Below are 21,232 nucleotides of genomic sequence, written 5' to 3'. Positions count from 1 at the left end.
TGAAAAACGGAGCGGTTGTAACGTGTAAAAACTTGCGAATCAACATTCACGGTGCTGCCGTGTAGTGCGCGCGACGTTAGCCCACAAATGTCATTGAGGCGTTACGTTTTACTGGTTAGATCTCACCAAAAGCGGTGGGAATAGATTTCTGCAAAAACTATCGACATCGAGCATTGGCCAACTCGAAAAAAACAAGCTTCTTTCGCTACAGTGCAATTATTCAGCAAGAGAGCTCATCAAAACAGTGTTTAAAAACGGGCTCTCTTTATGGGCAATCGGACAAATAACATACATTTAATGGTTTTGTTTGCTCATGCACGTGCGAACGACGATGGCATGCCGTGAAGGTGTGAAGAGTTAGGTTAGGAGGGTTGGTGAGAGAAAAACAGAGTCGTACACGGTTCATGAGGGGTTTCGCCGGCAGCAATTGATCTGCTTTGTCTGAAGAGCGCCGTCAGTCTTTCCAATTAAGATGTAATAAATAGGTCTCGTCTAATTGGTTGTGATTTTTGTTCCTGTTTGGAAATAGATCGAATGAAATTGATCTGCAGCTTGCGTTACGCTTTTCTTTGTTATTAAGATGTCTTGTCCCTCGGCTGTCATCGGAACTTGTCAATCTGACAGCTAGAGCACTTTTGTAAGCAAATTTGAGTCCATCTCGTCTGTCTGATCTAAAGTTTTAACCCAAGCTAAGATCAAGGACGTAGACAAAGCTACCGGACCTTTTGCAACACTGATTTATACCTAAGATATTCTCGCGTTTCTAGTCAACCATGCCAAAGTTAATGAGTCCAAGAAATGGAGCAATCCACCGCGAGCAGCACCTTCACGCAACGCTACGCGATGATCCACGACTCTTGAACTACGATCGCGCAATGTTTTGTCAAGAAACAATTGCCAGAACGAGCTACATAGCTCATCGCGTTCAGCTCGCCACGGCTAATTAGTAGTTCGCGGCCACGAAAATATTTGCACTCTGCGTCTACGTTGAAGGTCGACCCGCTTCTTGGGCCGGGCCGTGTTTCGACATCCGCCCAGACATTCACTTAAAATCGCGCTGATCGATCGACATCTCCCTTTCTCTCTCTCTCTCTGTGTTCAGCGGATCATCATCATCTGTAGGGCTGCTGACGTCGTGCAACGATGTACGGTAGAAGGTTTGGGTGCCTGGTAGCACTGGCCAGCTTGTACCTGGTCGGTTCGGAGGTGGTCTCCAAGCTGGAGACGATCAAACAGTGGAGCTTTCTGACGTACAACTTCCCGTGGGAGTTTCCGGCGAATCAGAAGGAGTTTTACAATCCGGAAAACATAGTCGCGACTGGTATCGAGGTAGGGTATGATCAGATCTTCATCGCTACGCCGCGACTGTTCAGTGGAGTTCCGGCCACGCTGTCGAGCATTCCACGTGGATCTCAGGGCGATTCGCCGGTTCTGCAGGCTTATCCCGATTGGTCGCACCATGCTGCAGGTACGAAGCAGTACAACTGCTCGGATATCGGACTTGTGTCCGTGTACCGTATCCGGATCGATTCGTGCAACCGACTGTGGGCTCTGGATGCCGGCGTTTCCAGATCGCTGGAGGACTTCGAGGTGACCTGCCCGCCGAAGATTCTCGTGTATGACCTGCACACCGACCAGGTCGTCCGAAGAATAGACTTCCCACCGGAGGTCGTGCGCCGTGAGTCGCTGTACACCAACATCATCATCGACGAGACCACTTCCCGTCCGGAGAATAACTGCGATGACGTGTTTGTGTACATCACGGACACTGTTGCCCCGGGAATTGTCGTGTACGATAGCGGAAAGGACCTGACGTGGCGCGTCAGCCATCCGGCTATGTATCCCGATCCGGACTTCTCCGAGTCTACCATTTTGGAGCACCGATTCACGTTAATGGACGGCGTTGTCGGACTGGCCTTCGATCCGGAAGCTGAAATCGTGTACTTCCAACCACTGGCTACCGATAGGTGAGTACTACACTGAGTACGCAAATCAAACAGAATTGAGCGACAGTATTCCGATTTGGTAACGGCATTAGCCCGTCTGAATTGTCAAAATCTCGTTTGACAGTTAGGTATAACGCCGTTACCAAATCGTAACGCACGCTCTTTGAAAGTATGTACAGAGAAACCTCTTTTTACGCGGTGCGTTACGCTTTTCTAATTTGTCGATTTCTCTGGAACGACGCAACATTTTTGCATTCTTTTAAAAGCAATTTGTATGTTTTGTTCAGATCTACAAAACGCTTTTTGACACTTGCAAAAATATTGTATGGTTTTAGAGAAATCGGCGAAATAAAAAGCGTAACGCCACCGCGTAAAAAGAGGTTTCTCTGTACCCGACTGCACGGACTCCAACTTGATCAATCGAATTCTCCGTTCCAGACTGTTCTCCGTAGCGACGTCCGCCCTCCGGTCCGGTCCACTCCCGTTCGGAAAGGAACTACCAGTGAAACTTGTCGGACGCAAATCTTCCCAGGGCATCGGTCTGGCCGCTTCTCCTCGCGGTGGAACCATCTTCTACTCACCCTTCACCGAAACCGCCGTAGCAAGCTGGAACCCCCGTACCAATGAACACGCGTGAGTACCCTCTTGAAACCCTGCGTGAACACCCAAGGTTAACGTGCGAACTCTCATTCAAGGATCCTCGCGCAAGACCAGGAACGGCTACAGTTTGCGGCGGATATCCGAACTCCGGCCCGCGATGGCACAGCCCTGTACATTCTGACGTCCCGATTCCACCGGTTCTTCCTGAAGAACGTCGACGGCAACGACTTCAACACCCGAATCCTTCGCATCGACGGACTGGTCACCCCAACGGCTCCCTCCGTGCCTTCCGCATTGCTTCCGTCCGGCTTCGGACCCACCTACGAAACCAACTCGGCTTACTACAGCCTCCCTGCGGTGACACCCCCCTCTTCTCAGTTCAAACCCTTTCCCCAGACGGTTCCCCTCGCCAACTACCGCCCGGCGCCGGCGCCTTCGAACGCCCACGTCAAACCGTACGCGTTCATCCAGAACTACTTTGTCAACAGCAAGCAGCCGTACGCGTACGAGCCGGTTCCCATCATCGATAAGACCAAGAACAACCCGTTCTTCGTGCTGAACAGCGGCGAAAAGCCGTTCCCGGCCACCCGGCAGCGTCCCCAGTACGGCCTGAACGGGGAGATATTCTTCCCGAAGATCAACCACCACTTTAACGACTTTAACGGGCTGCGGTACGCCAAGAGTTTACGGGCTAACCTCACGGCGAACCACTAAGCAAGTGGATCACGATACTTTGGATCACCCCCTGACAAACAGCTCGGCAACACTGCTCATGTCAATCAAAACCACCTTGATTTTGTAAAAAAAATAACCAAATCTATTTAATTTTGAAGTTTGTGTGAGTTTTGATAAAATTTCAATCAATTATTGAGGGAAATCAATTAAATTTCGACTAAATCTGAATGACATGGGATAAGGGAGTTGCCAATTGTCCTTTGCACGAAGCGTTTCAACCTAACTTTTCTTTACCCTCAACAAACGTCAAACCCATGTAGGCAGACTGATCTTGACATTTTCTGAGGCTAAACAATATAGGTTAAAAACTTTATGCAAAGGACAATACTTTGGAAGTTTTTAAATTCTTGAAAAATTTTGACGGGGGGTGATTCAACTACGAACTAAAATTCAAAAACCACGTGTCCTGTCTTACTTTTTGGTCTATGTCTTGAACTTTTAACCAATTCAGAATGAAAACTGAAGTCTTGTCTTCAACACTGGCAAATGTGCTGCTACACGTTGCACGCGTTGAAGACTCGACCTCAAGCCAACACCGCCAGCGCTGGCAACACTGCTGCACCCATTCGGCCTCTCTTCCCTAAGCTGAAGAGAGCATCTCTGGAATGGTCTTTAGTGCACAATTTCCCAGCAAAAAAAAAAAACAAAACGCACACGCACATGTGTAAATAGTACCACAATACTCATTTTTTCAACTTTCGAAGCAATTTGCCCACTCTTTGTACACAAATCATGCAAAATACTCAATAATATTAGTAGGTTAATTTGTACTTTTTGTTTCAAATCGTAACTCCCCAGTTGTCTAATCCTTAACCCCACACTACATCACTCCTCCCCTTTTTGTACGTTCATAAAGCCATAGATGAATGCATTTTTCTGTCCCCTTTTGATCGCTGATATGTAGTTTTTTTCGTTGTTGTTTCGTGCATTGCATAAATAATAAAACCTAGGACGCGAATGACTCAACCACGATCACAATCCTGTTGAAACTACGTTTAGTATAAAAAAAAAGTGTAACGAAAAGAGAGAACCCCAGCTTGTGGACCTCGAAAAATAAGGGACACTATTTCGTGCTCGCGGCTTGTAAATAAAACCAATGCAAAAAAAAGAACTCAATCGTGAGAGCGAAAAAAAGAGAAGCAAACTAGTATCGACCGCGTGACTACTTTTAGCATTAGCATAAAAGCCACTTTGGGGAGAAGCAGAAGAAGAAGAAAAAATAAAGTGTAGATTGTACAGCGACAGACACTACACAGGTTCAGATTTTTTTTTTAATGCAAAGAGGCGTTTGCATTCGAGCAGCAGCAATCGTGTGTGGAGTGAGTGTCCGCATCTGCAAAGTGGTGTTGTTCAACATAATGATGTGCACTCTTCAACATGATGATACTGTTTAAAGATATTGGAAAAGCAAAAAAAAAACGATGGAACTGTCGAAGTTAAAACTGAATATGACGTGAAAACAGGTGTTAAATTTAGCTCAATGAACATTCCAGGCGAACTGTTTTGGATCGTGAAAACTTAATAAATATTTAATTTAGTATTAAATTGTGTCTATTTATTTAACTTTTGAGAAAATTCCATGATCCCTAATATGAGTAATTCGTTTCGTTTTCACAAATTGCCTTTCCTTTTTTTTATTTGTGTGAAAATGGGCAGGTAAATATTCGAAATTCTTGAGAAGAAATTTTTTGATCGATTTGGTGTCTTCAGCAATGTTTTTATTTATGATTAAGACTTTTCAGAATAAGGTACACGAATAAAAATCTATTATTTAATTTTTTTATCACTATAAGTTGAATTCCTTTTTAATTTTGGATTTTTTTATATGTTTTTGGGGACAAAAAAAAAAGTCATTTCATTCGGTAGAAATTAGGATAGTGCAAAATTTTGTACCGTCAACTGGGGCGAATCGGGACTACAGTCTAAATAGGGACAGCAGTTTTAGAGCACTTTAAAGCTTGAAATTTTTAAAACGATGCACTTTTTTTGTTGTTTGTTCTATCCGAAACAATCAACAATATTGAAATATTGTGCAGTAACAAGGCTAAAACAGCTAGCTAATTCGCCCCATGTGTCCCGTTTCGCCCCAGATGACGGTACAGAAGATTTTTTTTGTTGAAAATATCTAAAAATGTGTCAAGCTAAATTAAAATGAATAAAAAAAAAGCAAAACTTATCTTGCAATCGAAAAACACACGTTGTATGGAGCCTGTCGCTGCTGCCCATTTGAAATTGGGTCCTAAAATGAAGCTTAGATTGCTGATATTATTGTTTATAGCGATAAAGCTTAGTTTTCAGAGTACAATGACCCTTTGTACGACCACAAAGAGTTTTAAAAGGATTTTTAAATCAATTGCAGGCCAAGGGTGATGATACTGATGATACTCGTCGGTTGACACCCAGGCGAGGAACATCCCGGAAGGAGCCCAACTACATCCGTAGTGCTGTTTGGACAAAACAGCATGGCTCTGGTTCCTTGCAAGTGTCCTATTTTCTTACCTCCACGTTGGCTTGGTTTAGTCATCATGATGACAAGGTGTAACCTAGCTGGTGGCCTGTGGAAACGACTCGTAAACCTTTGACCAGCGAGGGTCAGAGTAGAGACGGCTAGAAGAAAGGGGCGCGTCAATGTGGGAAAGGGAAGTAACTTGTGATTGTAGACGGTATTGTTTTGATTCGCAGTATGTTGAGTCAACTGCTGTGGATGTACCTGAGCATCGCAGAACGGGGTTTCTCTTCTTTCCATTTCAGGTAACAGCTATCTTCTGTTGATTTTGTTTCACTGATTTTCTAAAACGGCTTCTGTTTACTATCCTCCATTTGATTTCGATTTAACTTATTTGATTTTCTTATTTCTCAACGTTTTTCCACTCTATTTTACCAATTGATGCTGCTGTAACAAACTGTCTGCTTTCCTTAATTTGGCAGCGATGTAAATTTTGTTTGTCATGTGCCTTTTCTTTATTTATCTATTTGAATAATTTCTCATCTTCCCTGTAAATTGCCCTCTATACAATCTAAGCTTGTTTGTTACCTCTTTTTATTAACTATTGTTAATTTCTTTATCTACTTCATAAATTACTATCTTTCTTTTACAATTGTTTCTTTACATAGTATATTTCCTTCACTGTCCATTGTTTTGAAACTTCACCTTTTTCTTAAGCAAGTGAGGTTCGAGCCCTTACTCAATTTATGGAATGATTAAAGGATTAACACAAATATTACTATTGTACTTTTGAAAAACTTTTCTAAAATGCTTAGGACCAAAATATTGTAACAAAACACCGCGACAAAAGAAATAGCAACATATAAACACGACTCAACACTAGGAAAGATTTCAGGAGAAAACAATACACAAGAAAATAACAACATGTTTTTGAATTCAATCTTAAAAATAAAACAGTTTTTGCTTAAATGAAAGTTGATAGGCACACTTTAAATGGTTAGGCGCTTATACTTACATCAAACCCTACGTAATGTACCACCCCCGGCCGAGTTAAAATGCGTAACCGGAAAAGAAGGTGTGCATGCCTGGCACGAACACTCAAAGCGTGTTCTAGCGTGTTGCTCGTACTGACTCAGAGCAAGGGTAAGATGTAGGTGTAAGGGCAGTGCGTGTTCGTCGGGAACCTAGTGCATAAGTTCGGTCAAGGCCCGTTCTTACACTGAAAATTGCGAATTGCGATTTTTAAATCAATTTTGAAAAATTAACCTCGCGGTCCTTCTTGACAGAAAAGCTCCTACTTGACAGCTCGTTCCAAGGGGACCATAGTTGATCCATCGAAAAAATGTTGTCTTGTCAAATTTTTTTTTGAGTTAAAATGAAAAAAAGTGATCAGAAATGGTTTTTAATCGTGTTTTTTACCGTTGTACATAAAAATTGACATAGGGCTTTAGTACCCAATTGTCATCGACCGGAATTCCTTACCAAGTGCGTATATGTACAGCTATAATCAAATAATGAACAAAACAGAATTTGAGTATATTTTATATTCTTACTTTTAACATCAATCTCGAGTTCTGCGACCACATTTTTAAATAAAATTTGGGTGGTTATTTGCCTTTTATAATACCAAATTTATTTTCTCAATATCAGCGCCATTTTGGCCGCCATCTTGGATTTAAAAATTATAAATCACTTTCAAGTAGGTTTTTTTTTCGAGGCCTTTGATTCATCAAGTCTACGGAATGTACAATAAATATTATATTTTCAATCGGTTCTTGATCAATTTACGTATTATAAATTCCTAGATCCTATAAAAAAAACGTTACTTCATCCACCTTAAAGTGGTTGATGCCTTTCCCACATTAATATACTTTTGATAGGGTTATCAAATCTTCAATCTTTTAGGCTCAACGGAAAGGTCTTTTGATTACACATCTTACGATGGGTCGCTTGATGGATCCGCTAATCTTTTTTATTAAAATATCTAAGATCCGGCCTCAAAAAGTGTATGAATATCACTTTTAAGTGCTCATAACTTTTGATACGGTTATCAGATCTTCGAAGTTTTGGACTCGGTCTTTTGATTACCTATCCAACGATGTGACGCATGATAGATCCGGAAATATCTGATATCCAGCTTAAAAAATTGCATAAATACCACTTATGTGCTAAAAACTTTTGATAGAATTAACAGATCTTCAATGTTTTAGACTCGTTAGAAAGGTCTTTTGAATAACTTTCTAAAAATGTATAACATGACGGGTTTTCTAACAAAAACCACCCTTTTTACAATCTTCCGGACTTTCTTTTAAATTGTTTTTTTATTGATAACTTTTGAAGTACATTACTTAACTTCATAATTTTCAATAGAGGGCTTATGGGACCCCAAGACGAATCAAATGAGACCTAAACAGTCTAAATCGGTTCAGCTAGTGCTGAGATAATTGAGTGAGGATATTACGGTGCACACATCCACATCCAAACACACACACAGACATTTGTTGATTCTGATTCGATATGTATACGTAAAGGTGGGTCTAGGAGCTCGTATTAAGAAGTTCAATTTTCGAGTGATTTTATATGTAACATTTCCTCAGTAAGGTGAGTAAGGCATAAACTATTGATATACACGTCCATTTAATCTGGACTTTTTTTTATTTGGTTCTAAGGCTGTTGCAAATTCTTAAGCTTCAGGAACATTAAGACAAAATTTGATATGTAAAATAATAGCTGGCCTTCCAGCTACCTCTCAATACTTCGGGGTTTGTTATATCTAGATTAAATTTTCAAAACAACCCATCCCTCATGGGTTTCCTATGCAGATAGGGCCTTTTGAAAATTTAATCGAGATATAATAACTTGTTGTCCCGAAATTTTCAAAATAGTTGCAGCTGTCAAAATGCTTATGCGCCCTTTTCAAATGTTGCTACAGACATAATAAGACGAGAGATGATGTTGCTCCGTGGTGTAAAGGACTCGTGGTGTAGGGGTAAGCGTGGTTGCCTCTCCCAGTCGGCCTAGATTCGGTCCCAGACGGTCCTGGTGACATTTCTCGAGACGAGATTTGTCTGGTCACGCCTTCCGTCGGATGGGTTCCGTCGTAAATATTGGTCCCGGTCTAACCTAGAGGGTTAAGTCGTTAGCTCATTCCAGGTGTAGGGGTCGTCTCCCTGGGTCCCGTCTCGGGTAGGAATCTCGCCTTCGAGAACGCCTAGGCAATGCTGTAGAGCGAACAATTTATTTTTTTATGCTGTTGCTCCATAAATATAGCCGATACAGAGACAACTGTCCTCACTCTGGTAAGAAACCAAGGGTTGGCATGTGACATTTTCCTCTGTAATGGCAATAACATGCTTATCGATCGCACCTCAATTTTATCAATGGTTGCTTCGCTACAGTTTTCTTATTTTTGATTTAGCTCCTCAATCGCCAAAAATATTGACCAAAAAAGGCCCGCAAGCAATGATCTTGACGCCGTGTATCAATGTTGGCACTTAAAATAAAATTTCACGGTAATCACACACATCACTCCCTCTTTTAGTCAACATTTGCGAAGCGGGCCTCGACACTGTGTCTAGGTTAAATCGTAGCCAGGAGCCATCGGTGGTGGTGTAATGTTAATTTAATTGTAATGGTGATTTAATTGTTCCAAATTGATTGTCTGCTGCGAAAGGCCCTTAGAGAGGGAGTTCATGAAAAGTTTTTTTTTACTCTGAAAACCAAGCGCTTACTCACAACAGAAACAACGCCACCCAAAACCACGTGCGCATTACCGCTCGACGGCGTCGCGACGCCCAGCGCGCCAAAACCAGCAGCAGTGGTTACCAGTTTCATTGATTTGTCATTCTTGTGCCAACAATTTTTCAATTTCGCTTCGCAAAATCTGGCACCGCGGCGCAAGCTGGTCCTTTCACCGCATCTGTCAAACGCAACAACGCCAATCATAACAAAAACATTGCAGTTCGCGTTCGGGTGGTTGTTTTTCTTGCGCGTGTGACGACATAAAAAAAATTAAGTAGAAACGATGCTGTGCGCGTGAAGTCATCTTCCTATTTTTGTGATATTATCCTTGGCGATGTACGGGCTGTAACTCTTCCACACCGGAGATTGTCACCATGAACGGCGGTTCCTCGCGCAGTAAGTTTGGCTCGCTGCTCGGCGTCCTCTACGTGGGCCACACGAGCTGCAAGTTTCTGGTGAGTATCCTGCTGCGTTTCAAGGACGATTATTGATTTGATTGCGAAACAACTTTTTTCTTTTCTCTTCCCAAGATTTATGCGGCAAAGAATGCGGAGGTTCTAACGTGCCACGAGGAGAAGCTGACGGTGATTTCGCCCCAGTCGGGATGGGTTGAGTTCGACCCGGTTCAGATATGGCAGTCGGCGAGGGATTGTATAAATTCTGGGGTGCAGAATCTGCTGCTGCTGGACATCGATCCGCGGGATATTGTGGGGTTGGGAGTATGCAATCAACGGGAGAGTAGCGTCCTTTGGGATGGCGACAGTGGGCGGCCGTTATGCAACGCGATCGGCTGGTGTGACACCAGGACATCGGGGGTGGTCAGCGAGCTGTTGACCAAGGTGAAGGGGAAGATCAACTTCTTGAAAGCGGTTTGCGGGTTGCCGTTTGCGAACTGTTTTAGCGCCGTTAAGATTCGCTGGATGTTGGACCATGTGGAAGGGTTGGAGGGGAAGGAATTGATGTTTGGGACGTTGGACAGCTGGATTATCTGGAATTTGACCGGTGGGGCGGATGGGGGAATCCACGTGACCGATGTGACGAACGCCTCGCGGACGATGCTGATGAACTTGGCGAGTTTGCAGTGGGATCCGCGGTTGTGTAACTTCTTCCGAATTCCGGCAAGTATTCTGCCTAGGATCTACAGTTGTGCCGAGGTTTACGGGTACGTGAGCGTTGGATCGCTGGCCGGGATTCCAATCGCAAGTTGCCTTGGTGACCAGCAGGCGGCATTGCTAGGTCAGATGTGCCTTCAAGCGGGTCAGCTGACGTGCAACCTCGACGAAGGTTCCTACCTTATGTTCAACACGGCCCAGGAAATCATCGACTCCGACAACGGGCTGCTGTCTACCGTTGCTTTCAAGCTGGGTCCAAACGCACAAACCTTCTACGCCCTGGAAGGAGCGATCCCACATTCCGGTAGCTCAATCGGTTGGATGTACGACAACCTGCAGCTTCCCAGCGATCCCAACCAGAACGGCTCTCTTACCCAAAGCTTCCTTGGCGACCCCGGAGGTCCCTCGGCTGTCCTGTCAACCATCTGTTCCATGAACTCCTCGTTTGAAGGGCCAACAATCAGTAACTTCAAAAACCCCAACTTCGAGGTGATCCTAGTCCCGGCCTTCAGCGGCTACTACACTCCCTACTGGCGGTACAAAGCCCGCGGCATGCTGTTCGGACTAACGCTACAAACAACGGCCCAGCAGATCCTGTTTTCCGCGTACGAGGCCGTGTGCTTCCAGGTTCGGGAACTGCTCGAATCCCTTGCCCGAGACTGCCGGATGTGGCCCCAGGTAACGAAGCTGGTCGCCGGCGGTGATCTCAGCGAGCGCCCCTTCCTGATGCAAATGCTGGCCGACCTTTGCGGCGTGAGCATCGAACGGCCCCAAACGTCGACCCCTGCATGCTTGGGGACGATGCTGGCGGCGGGACTTGCCACGGGGATCTTGTCGCTTGATGATTTTAAGGCGAGTTGCGTGCCTCCGATCGACTACTACCAGGCTGCACTTAATTCTAGTCGTGAGTGGCGAACACCTGCTCAGTGGAAAAAAGGTTGCTGAAGATCTGTTTTCTTTTCGCAGAACGAGATATGAAGTTCCGCAAGTGGAAGGTGGCCGTTGATCGGTGCCTCAACTTTGAGTCCGTCTCCGAGACGGACCTGTCGAAGTTTCAGCAGGAAGCGCTGGGTGAGTTGTGTTTGGTAAACTAATTTTGTATATTTTTTAGTTTTTGATAAAGGTGGAGTCAAATCTGGTAACTATCTTGTTCTACACTGGATATTCCGGTTAACTGCTGACAACTAGGCTGCCCCTGATCGCATAAATGTCCCATATGCATTTTCATCGAATTTGAGTTATTGATGCAGATTGGTTCAAAATCGTGTGCCCTTTCAAACAAGCCTACAACATCCAGTATGTACATGTTCTAGAAATCAGGAGGAAATCCAGTTTTTTCGCGAAAAATTAACACGTAGCCTTATGTGTGGGACAAACTCCAAATGCGTTTATCCCAGCTTGCTGTTTTTGCATATGAGACATTTATGCGAACATGGGCAGCATGACAGATCATGCACGAGAATCGCGGACAAACTGATTTGGACGATCAAGGTATTCGCAACCCCAATCCTGCTGCATGCGGAAACACAGCAATTACGAACAATCAAGAAGGAATAAGAATCCGGATCAATCGGCAAAGACCTTTGGAACTCAGAACATGGAACTGCATATCACTACGTGTCGTTGGGTTGGGTTGGGATTCGTGTGATGGATTGGGAGTCGATCAACGACTACATGTGTAGAATAAGGCGAAATGTGCCGGGATAAGGACTGGGGAATCTTGACGGACGAGCGTAAGGTGATCGAAAGGTAAAAGCAGCACTTCGACGAGCACCTGGACGGCCCAGAGCGACGGTGGAAGCAACGTCAGCGGTATGGTGGACGATGGAGACGAGCCAGTACCGATAAGGAAAGTTAAGGATGCCATCAAGAAGCTGAAGAACAACAAAACAGCGGGTAAGGATGGTATCGGTGCAGAACTCATCAAGATGAGCCCAGACAAGCTGGCGGCCTGTCTACACTGGCTGATAGTCAAGATCTGGGACACAAAACAGCTACCGGAGGAGCGTAAAGAAGGAGCATATAACCGATCTACAAGAAGGGGGACAAGTTGGAATGTGAGAACTATCGAGCCATCACTATTCTCAACGCGGCCTACAAAGTGCTGTCCCAGATCATCTTCTGTCGTTTGTCAGAGCGAGCAAAGGATTTCGTAGGGACGTTCCAAGCCGGTTTCGTGGAGGGGAAATCGCCGACGGACCAAAAATTTTTGCCACGCCAAATCCTCCAAAAATGTCGCCGGTACCAGATGCCGACGCACCACCTGTTCATCGATTTCAAAGTCGCGTACAACTCGGTCGATCGGGAAAAGACGCTTTCCCTCGAAGCTGATTAGAATGGTGAAATCAACGATGGATGGTGCCGACCCGATCGAATCGCGCAAGGGACTGCGACAAGGCGACGGTATCTCCGGGCCTCTGTTTCAACATTGGGCTTGAAGGTGTAATGAGGCGGGTGGGCTTCAACATGCGGGACACGATTATCAACCGGTCCAGCCAGTTCATCTGCTATGCCGACGACATGGACATTGTCGACAGAACGTTCGAGGAGGTGGCTAGAAGGTACACTGAATTGAAGCGGATAAGGTTGGATTGAAGGTGAATGTGGCGAACGCAATATCTGCTGGCAGGAGGAATCGAGTACCTTAGGGCTCGTATAGGACCGAGCGTGACGATCGACGGGGACGAGTTCGAGGTCATGGAGAATTTAGTGTACCCCAGATCGTTGGTGACGTCGGATAGCAACTGCAGCATTTTGCTTTTTAAAAAAATACAAAGATCATAAATTGGCGATTCTTCATATGAAAAACAAAAAAATATTTTTATCTTTTTTTTTTTAAATAAACTTTTTGAAAATCGGCCTTCGTCATGCACACAGGGCTGGTTTAACGAGTCTTCACCAAAATTTTGAGCCGATTTGGTCAAGGCAGTGTTGAGATATCGTGGCACCCGTTTTTTTAACTGCTAACTTCAAATAGCTATATCTCGGCAATGATACAACCAAATGTCTTCAAATTTGTTTTGTTAATAGATGAAAATGTATATTTCAATGCCCTGCAAACAGATTTTAAACAAAATTAAGTGTGTGCTCATATCAACCATTGACTTTTTGGCCGATTTACATGTATGTAACCCCTTAAGATCTTGTCACATTTCCCGGCGTACAAAGTGTACCATGTACGTAACGCTGATAAGACTGGCCGTTCTCTACGGGTACGAGATGTGGAAGATGCTCTCTACAAGCGCAAGCGAAACATTCAGCGTAAATCACTTAAGCTTCCCGAAGTTATTCTAGCTAAAAGATTATCCAAGAATCCCACATTTCAACAAACCCGTATCTTCTCCACAGATCCCGATCACACGGTGCGCTGCTCCATCCCGAGGTCGGTCTACGTCATCTCGTCGTTTGCGCTGGTCGTGCTGGCGCAGTTTCTCCAACAGAGTGGCGCCGGCGTTGGTTCGCTGCCCAAGTAGTGCAGTACTCTCCGGGTAAGGTTTCCGATTGTCGATTGTGTTTCGTAGAGTTACGCGTTTATCAGGTAGAGGATATTTCTCGCTTTGCGTTCGTTCTAGACGGGGTTAATAAATTGTGACGATCACCAGCGAGTTCATTAGAAATTTGTGCCCTTTTTTGCTGCATTGACAAATTTCGGTAGAATAAATCTAAATAAATGTTGATAGCTTGTTGCGAAATCGTCGGAAATATTTTGATGAAAGAAAGTTAATTGAAAGAAAAACTCCACCACTCAAAAACGAAAGATTTATTGAACAAAGTTTGTCGAGTTTACTCTTTTTCGTAATCATTCCCGAAAAAAATCTTGCGCTCGCGCTCACTCTTTCTCACCATTTAAAGGGACAACAGTACAAGTTTGGAAACAGAGAAAGAAATAACTAGATTGAACAGTATTTTAAATACGATTAGCACTTTTGCACAGACTAGGCACACAACACACCGACTCAAGCAGCAGTAGCATCAACACAAGTGTAGCTATTTCTTGTTGCCGGTTTTGTCCTTGCCGCTTAAACTGTCCATCATGTTTTGCTTGCGGTCCTGCAGGTCCTGCTTCTTTTCCGCGATGCGATCCTTGATGTTCTCCTTCTTGTCCATGTACATCTGCACCATCTCGGCTTTCGTTGGAATTGGCTTAATGTAACCCCACGCCACGAGGTACTTGATCGAAACGGTTGTGCCACCTAAAAATACAAAACGAATTTAGGACATTCCCTCCAGCTACCCCCCATCCGACCACCTACCCAACGTGACGGTGTACCGCGCCGGCGTCGCAATCTTGTACAGCAAGTAAGCGGTCGCGATATGTCCCAGGCTGGAGTCCCGCACCGGCGTGATCAGCTTCTCCGACACGCCCACCCACTCGAGGGCCGCGATCACGTCGACCCCGGTCGTGGCCGCGTAGTAAAACCCACCGAACCAGAACACCGACGTGAAGCAGTGCACCGGAACGAGCACGTACCAGTATTCTTTGTACATCTTTCGAAACCGCGCAAACAGGCCCAGCTTGGCCGGTTCCTCCGGTGGACACGCAGGGTCCGTCGCCTCATCCTTCTTACCCACGGACGAGCCAGCCTTCCGGAAGAAACCCCTCACCGGAGGACTCGACAAACTCGGAAATGTGTGCGCATTCCGTCGCTCCCCAAAACTGTGAAAACTTTGACCTGAGCAAATCACAATCGCCGAGCACCGCTGGTGAAGAAGCGTCGTCGTCGTCGTCGCGGTCACAAACCGGTTTCCAGCTGACCTTATTGCCGTCACATTCCGCATCATATTAAGCAATAGCGACGACATGGTTCGTTTCGTAACAGGGCTGATGCCACCGAAAAAACGGGATTACTTTCGTCGTTCCTCTTTATTCCTAGCACTTTGAAAACATTGCGCAAAGTGGGCTAAATATTTCGCGAGACAATTCACACTGCACGTTGCTGTAGAATATTCTTCACGATCGTGGTTTTGTAACAGTTACCGCAGCCGCAATGTTTACGTTTTATGTGCGCTCACCAGCACCCCGCGAGTATCACGCGTTTTGTGTTGACGTCGCGCGAATGGGTGGCAGTGGGGTGCGTGCTAGTCCACTGCCCACTTTCGCATTCCGCGGCGCGCGGCGTATCAAAACACGCAAAAGAAACTTTCTCTTTTGACAGCTGATTGTGTCAGCAGAATTTTAAAACCGGTTCGTGCCCAGTGAGTGAGAACAATTGTGGAGTGAAGTTGGAATGGCGTTGGAATATTTTTTTAATTGGGTCCTAAAATTAAGCTTTGATTCAAGCACAATTGTAACAATAGTAATTTTATTACTACCCAGTCAAATCAATCCGAATTCTGAAACGGAATCTAATTAGAATCTTATACAAATTCCGTTTCAAACGCAACAACCGGTTCGAACACGGAACCGGTTGTTGCGTTTGAAACGGAATTTGTATACGATTCTAATTAGATTCCGTTTCAGGATTCGGATTGATTTGACTGGGTAATAGCCGATTAGTAATAAAATACCTTATTGCAGTCAGGTTCGATTATACCTAAAAATGAGGAATTTATACCTAATGTCCGTTTTGCGTGAATGTAAACGGGCCAATGTCGAAGTGTAAACAAAGAGTCTAGACTACACTGAAAACCCGACCATGCTGCTTATTAAATTAACTGTGGCTTTTTGGTGAAAGTGAACGCAAATATGGTAAAATGTACCATGCTTCCACAAAATTGCAAAATCATTTTCATTCTCTCCATCCCAGTCAGTTCAATTCGAATTCTGAAACGGAATCTAATTAGGTTCTAATTAGATTCCATTTCAAACGCAACAACCGGTTCGAACACGGAACCGGTTGTTGCGTTTGAAACGGAATTCGTAAACGATTCGAATCGAATTCGTTTTCAGAATTCCGGTTGAGTTGACTGGGTTCGTGTTCGTGTAAAATAAAAAAAAATGAAATTACTAGCCCATGTTTCAACATTTGGATGAAAAAAGTGTATTAGGGGAAATATACCCATTTAAAGCCTAATAAGCCGTCGTGTTCGAATGAAGCTGTATAATCTGGAGTGTTCCTTGAAATTTACTTAAACCAAGTACACCAACGAGTAGAGCAACTTTTTGTGAAAATTTCTGTTTATTTTCACTTTTACTCAAAGTTATTCTATTCCTTTTACAAGCAGGGTGACATAACCTTTGAAATATATTTGCAACGGCCTTAATTTTGACCAAAATCTCTGCGCAGGCTCAACTCGAGGGGAAGCTGAACTTTAAGGTCCTCAGCAACACTTGCACCTTTTTTAAAATAAGTATGTGTTTTTTTTAATATGTAGACTAAGCCGAATGGCAGGTTAAGGGTGGATGTTACTGAAGGAGCCCAACTACATCCGTAGTGCTGTTAGATTATCTTGTTGCTTCTATGTTTAGGCGGGGCCGAACAATGCCCAGCGACCTCGGAATTGGACCGCAAGAAATCTCTGAAATGACGAATCTTTAAAATGTTTTCAAAGTTTTATTTCCGGATTGATGTACAAAGAAAAACAAATGCACCTTTTGGAGAAACGGTAAAATCTGTATATTTTTAGTGACATTTCAAAATAATTATTTCATTAATAATAATATTAATAATATTCAAGAGCAGACACAATCATTACCAAAAAATCGCAAAGGGAGCTGACCTCGAGCATACAAATCACTCCCAATGCACGTAAATTTTATTTATTTTTTCACGATATAATCGAAACAAACACACAAAAAGAGACTATAAATTGTTGAATTCACAATGGTTGATTGTGTTAAACTTAGCGTGGTAGGTTTAAAGTATAATTGGGTAGATCTATAAAATTGAAAGAAACTAACACAAATTAATGCATTCGTGCTAAAATGGTTCCGCTTTCTCTGTTTAGGAGTAGATGGGTTTCCCATTCTTGTCCCAGTTGGTTTTCATCTTCTGGAAGGCGAAGAACATGTACAGTGCTGAAACGAGAAATCAACGCTTAGTCAACGAAAATTTATGCAAATTTGGGCGCAAAACATACTGCTAGCCTCCCACTCGGACTTGGACAGCGTGCCAACTTTTTGGAACCGACCGCCGCCACCCGCTCCTTTCTGATCCAGATGGCCCTGGGCGTGGCTGTACTCGCCCAGATTCTGTTGCCGCTCGCGCTCATCCCGCGACTGGCCGGGGAACGTTTCGAGTGCTTGCATCTTTTCGATGAGGCCGCGGCCCGATTGGACCGATTCCGAGTAGAACTCGTCGAATCGCTGTTTCTCCACCAGACGCAGACCGTATTTGAGTGCCAGTTTGGTTAGGGTTGGGAAGTGAACTAGGAATTCCGGGCAGTCGACGACGCCGTCCAGCTGGAAGTTGTACTTGGCACCGAAGAGCGGCGGTTGCTCGGTGTCGCAGAGAAACGTGATCTTGTACACGTCGTTGCCGAAGGTGTCGCTTCCGGCGGCCCGTTGCCGCTTCATGATCTCGTTCGCGTCCGGAATGGTTCCGATGAAGTAACCGCCCTCGCGCAGACATTCGGCCGCGTTCTTGAGCATAAACTCGGCTTGCCGAAGCGATTCGAAGCAATAGTGGAAGGCGAACTGGCAGCTCACGAGGTTCAGTTCGACGGAGGCGTCGCGGTACTTTTCCCGCAGACGCTGCAGGGTCGCATCGGCGGCAAAGAACTCCGCCGTGAAGACCTTTCCGGTGCTGCCGCTTTGGCCCGAATTTCGGCCGCCACCGCCGCTTCCGCGATCGTTTTGAATGATGTTATTGTAGCGCGTTTCGCACTGTTCCACGCTGACCGCGGCAATGTCCGTGCAGATGAGGTGCGTGATGTTGCCCTTGGACCACTTGAGCAGGTCGCCTCCCTTGCCGCAGCACATGTCCATCACGCGTAGCGGCGTCCCGAGCGCGGCCTTTTCCCGGATCTTGTTCAGATAGCGGTTGATCAGGATGCTCTTGATCCAGTTGTTGAAGTTGCGCATGTAGAATATCCGCGACTTGGACCGCTCGTACAGGCCACGTTCCTTCAGCTGGTTGTAATGCGATGCGACCACGGTCGTGTGCTGCGGGTCTTTCGATAGAACCGTTGCCGACGGTTCACCGTCGTCCTCCTCCTCGTCACTGTGCGGGCGTTTGGTGGACGCTCGCTCCTCCACCGGTAAAACTTCCGACGATGAAGCCGTTTCCGGCTGTTGATCCTCCTCGTCCTCGGATAACCGCGGCTCCGCCGCGCAAATAGTTTCGTTGTGTTCCACTTCCGCCATCACTAAACCGAACAGCAGAAGGGTGAGATTATCTGCTGCTAAAATGTCGGACAATTTTTCGTTTACAGCACGAAAAAATAAAACTTTTTTTCTAAGCGACGAAAATCCTGTGACGATGACGGTCCAAAAGCAACTGCCTGCCACCGGATTGATGTTTTGATGCTTTGACGTTTCATTCCCGAACCGGTTCATACCGCTGAAACTACCCAGCGAGTTTGAAAATTTGTCATTTTACAAGAATTGTGCTCATCACAATTTCAACGTGTACGCCAAACTGTCAACACAAGCAGCAGAATCCACCTCCAAACAGTAAACAGTACCGACTGCCGCCAAGAACTCGCAGGATTTCGTACGGTTTTGCTTCGTTTTGTAAAAAATAGTGCTGGGAAATTGTTGAAAACGTTTCAAAATTGTAAAATAGTTGTCAACGATTAGGGGCATTTGAAATATCCACTAAAACTCACGGTTTTTCATCAAACTTCACCGTACAACCCATCCATCGGATTTTGAGGTTAGAAACGCAACGACGTCGAAATGGATTTCAGCGCCCTTCTGCAGCAAGCGCAAAAGCTAACGCACGAAACGCAGGTCTCCGATGACTTGCCGCGGGTCGAGCGCACGCTGCCGCAGGTGCTGCAAGCGACCCAGGAGCTGCACTCGCGCGTTTCCCAGACCGGCGCCCAGGACATGCAGGCGTAAGTTGCGGTCTCAATTTGTGATGTTTGAAATTTCAAGTGTATTTCTTTCAGGCACATCCTGCTCGGCCACAAGGGCATCGATTTGCCAAAGATCTCGCAGAAGCTGGAGACGCTGAGCTCGCGCTAGACGTTCGAACCGTTGGATCCGATTTCGACGACGGACATTCAGAGCTTCCTGCGCAACGAGAAGGAGAATGCGATTCTGTCGGTTATCGAGGAGGTGCACAAGAATTCGTTCCAGGCGGCGCAGAACGCCAAGTGGGAGCACACGATGAACGACTGGAAGCTGGAGAAGGTGAAGCTGATGAACGCGTTGATTGGGCCGTCGCAGAACTGGATCGATATCCGGAAGGGGCCGGAACAGACGATCTTGAACGAGAGTACTTTTGGCGGTAGGTCGTCGTTGAATAACCAGGAAATGGCGTACGCGCGGGAGGTGTACGAGTACAATAAGCTGATCAACGAGGGTGCGATGCGACCGTCGCTGGTTCAGCGGTTCGCCCAGGTTGCGGACGGGTTTAACGACTCGAAGGTTAGCGACATCTGGGAGATTATGAAGTACATGACGAACGTGACGCCCAGTCCGCGCACCCAGGATCCGCTGCGAGCCCGTTGCACCCAGACGCAGTTCATCGAGCAGGCCAAGCGATACCTGGAGAATCGTTACAAGCTGTTTATGCAGACGGTTATTGCGGAACATCTGCGAGACGCGCAACGCGGTGGAATCCCCAGCATTCTGAACCTGGTTGGATCGTTCGTCGGACTCAAGTTCGCCAACCAGAACCAAAACTCGAGCTTCATTGGCTTGCAGGACGGACACGTAGACGGGAAGCCCCTCTGGCCAATGGTCTACTACTGTCTGCGTTGCGGCGACATCGCCTCCGCCCTCAAGTGCATGCAAATGGCCGGGCCGGGTCACGACGACTTCATCGCCGTCCTCGAGGAAAAGTGTCGCAACCCGGGCCAGAAGATCAACCCCAAGCTGGAGCTGCAAATCCGCATGCAGTACAAGCGGCAAATCCGGAACGCCATCGATCCGTACAAGCGCGTCGTCTACTGCATCATCGGCTGCTGCGACATCCAGGAGCAGCACCCGGAGGTCGCCAAAAGCTCCGATGACTTCCTCTGGATCCAGCTGTCCCTGATCCGCCCAGAGTCGGACGACAACTCGGAACACCTAACCTACTCCGGCCTCCAGGCGGTCATCCTGGAGCAGTACGGCGAGCGGCACTTCAACGCCACCGAGCAGCCCCACCTGTACTACCAAGTTCTAGCGCTGACCGGCCAGTTCGAGGCCGGCATCGAGTTCCTGTCGCGCTTCGACAAATTCCGCCCGCACGCCGTGCACATCGCGCTGGCGCTCAGCGAGCTGCACATGATTGGCGGGCCGCGCAACCTGCAGGAACCGCTCCTTTCCGTCGACATCGAGGACCCGCAGCCGATGCGTCGGCTCAACATTGCCCGCCTGATCATGCTGTACGTGAAAAAGTTCGAAATCACCGACCCGGCCGAGGCGCTGCAGTACTTCTTCTTCCTGCGCAACCTGCGGGACAGCGACGGGCGCAATCTGTTCCTGGTGTGCGTGTCCGACCTGGCGATTGAGTGCCGCGACTTTGACCTGCTGTTTGGCAAGATGCAACGGGACGGGATCCGGTCGCGGGGGTTGATCGACCAGTTTGAGAGCTCGCAAATTGACGCGAAGATGGCGT

The 21,232-nt window shown here is 46.1% G+C and overlaps 5 protein-coding genes across 5 annotated transcripts; 3 read left to right on the top strand and 2 right to left on the bottom strand.

The window, feature by feature from the left end:
• The first annotated feature begins 388 nt into the window (after positions 1–388).
• On the top strand, positions 389–4,826 carry LOC120425436 (major royal jelly protein 1). The gene is made up of 3 exons (XM_052711553.1): positions 389–1,967; positions 2,385–2,579; positions 2,642–4,826. Exons 1-3 carry the CDS (start codon positions 1,144–1,146, stop codon positions 3,258–3,260), a joined length of 1,638 nt encoding a protein of 545 aa, XP_052567513.1. The 5' UTR covers positions 389–1,143; the 3' UTR covers positions 3,261–4,826.
• Positions 4,827–9,657: 4,831 nt separating this feature from the next.
• LOC120425435 (glycerol kinase) lies at positions 9,658–14,257 on the top strand. The gene is made up of 4 exons (XM_039589966.2): positions 9,658–9,923; positions 9,999–11,484; positions 11,547–11,651; positions 13,929–14,257. Exons 1-4 carry the CDS (start codon positions 9,843–9,845, stop codon positions 14,051–14,053), a joined length of 1,797 nt encoding a protein of 598 aa, XP_039445900.1. The 5' UTR covers positions 9,658–9,842; the 3' UTR covers positions 14,054–14,257.
• A 68-nt stretch (positions 14,258–14,325) lies between these two features.
• Positions 14,326–15,709, bottom strand: LOC120425439 (uncharacterized protein C18orf19 homolog A). Its single transcript, XM_039589969.2, has 2 exons — positions 14,834–15,709; positions 14,326–14,773 (listed from the first exon to the last, which is right to left on the bottom strand). The coding sequence occupies exons 1-2, from the start codon at positions 15,381–15,383 to the stop codon at positions 14,568–14,570; spliced, it is 756 nt and encodes a 251-aa protein (XP_039445903.1). The 5' UTR covers positions 15,384–15,709; the 3' UTR covers positions 14,326–14,567.
• Positions 15,710–17,061: 1,352 nt separating this feature from the next.
• LOC120425412 (mRNA cap guanine-N7 methyltransferase) lies at positions 17,062–18,973 on the bottom strand. Its single transcript, XM_039589942.2, has 2 exons — positions 17,601–18,973; positions 17,062–17,538 (listed from the first exon to the last, which is right to left on the bottom strand). Exons 1-2 carry the CDS (start codon positions 18,823–18,825, stop codon positions 17,465–17,467), a joined length of 1,299 nt encoding a protein of 432 aa, XP_039445876.1. The 5' UTR covers positions 18,826–18,973; the 3' UTR covers positions 17,062–17,464.
• A 134-nt stretch (positions 18,974–19,107) lies between these two features.
• On the top strand, positions 19,108–21,228 carry LOC128093786 (nuclear pore complex protein Nup93-1; the record flags this gene model as incomplete). Its single annotated transcript, XM_052711554.1, is given in 2 exon segments — positions 19,108–19,520; positions 19,575–21,228. Coding segments are annotated over 2 exon segments (1,815 nt in total), but the record flags the coding sequence as incomplete, so codon positions are not given.
• Positions 21,229–21,232: the final 4 nt, after the last annotated feature.

This window comes from Culex pipiens, unplaced genomic scaffold, assembly GCF_016801865.2.
Source record: "Culex pipiens pallens isolate TS unplaced genomic scaffold, TS_CPP_V2 Cpp_Un0116, whole genome shotgun sequence".
Classification (NCBI taxonomy): domain Eukaryota; kingdom Metazoa; phylum Arthropoda; class Insecta; order Diptera; family Culicidae; genus Culex; species Culex pipiens.
This window is presented reverse-complemented; position numbering and strand designations above follow the sequence as displayed.

What these genes read in the sequence shown, in the direction of transcription:
- LOC120425439 (XM_039589969.2), bottom strand. Translation starts at nt 15,383, where the DNA reads ATGTCGTCGCTATTGCTTAATATGATGCGGAATGTGACGGCAATAAGG. An exon ending in GCGGTACACCGTCACGTTGG is followed by an intron (nt 14,774 to 14,833) that starts GTAGGTGGTCGG and finishes TTGTATTTTTAG; the next exon opens with GTGGCACAACCGTTTCGATC.
- LOC120425412 (XM_039589942.2), bottom strand. Translation starts at nt 18,825, where the DNA reads ATGGCGGAAGTGGAACACAACGAAACTATTTGCGCGGCGGAGCCGCGG. An exon ending in GTCCGAGTGGGAGGCTAGCA is followed by an intron (nt 17,539 to 17,600) that starts GTATGTTTTGCG and finishes TTCTCGTTTCAG; the next exon opens with CACTGTACATGTTCTTCGCC.
- LOC120425436 (XM_052711553.1), top strand. Translation starts at nt 1,144, where the DNA reads ATGTACGGTAGAAGGTTTGGGTGCCTGGTAGCACTGGCCAGCTTGTAC. An exon ending in CAACCACTGGCTACCGATAG is followed by an intron (nt 1,968 to 2,384) that starts GTGAGTACTACA and finishes TCTCCGTTCCAG; the next exon opens with ACTGTTCTCCGTAGCGACGT. An exon ending in CCCCGTACCAATGAACACGC is followed by an intron (nt 2,580 to 2,641) that starts GTGAGTACCCTC and finishes CTCTCATTCAAG; the next exon opens with GATCCTCGCGCAAGACCAGG.
- LOC120425435 (XM_039589966.2), top strand. Translation starts at nt 9,843, where the DNA reads ATGAACGGCGGTTCCTCGCGCAGTAAGTTTGGCTCGCTGCTCGGCGTC. An exon ending in ACACGAGCTGCAAGTTTCTG is followed by an intron (nt 9,924 to 9,998) that starts GTGAGTATCCTG and finishes TCTCTTCCCAAG; the next exon opens with ATTTATGCGGCAAAGAATGC. An exon ending in GTTTCAGCAGGAAGCGCTGG is followed by an intron (nt 11,652 to 13,928) that starts GTGAGTTGTGTT and finishes TCTTCTCCACAG; the next exon opens with ATCCCGATCACACGGTGCGC.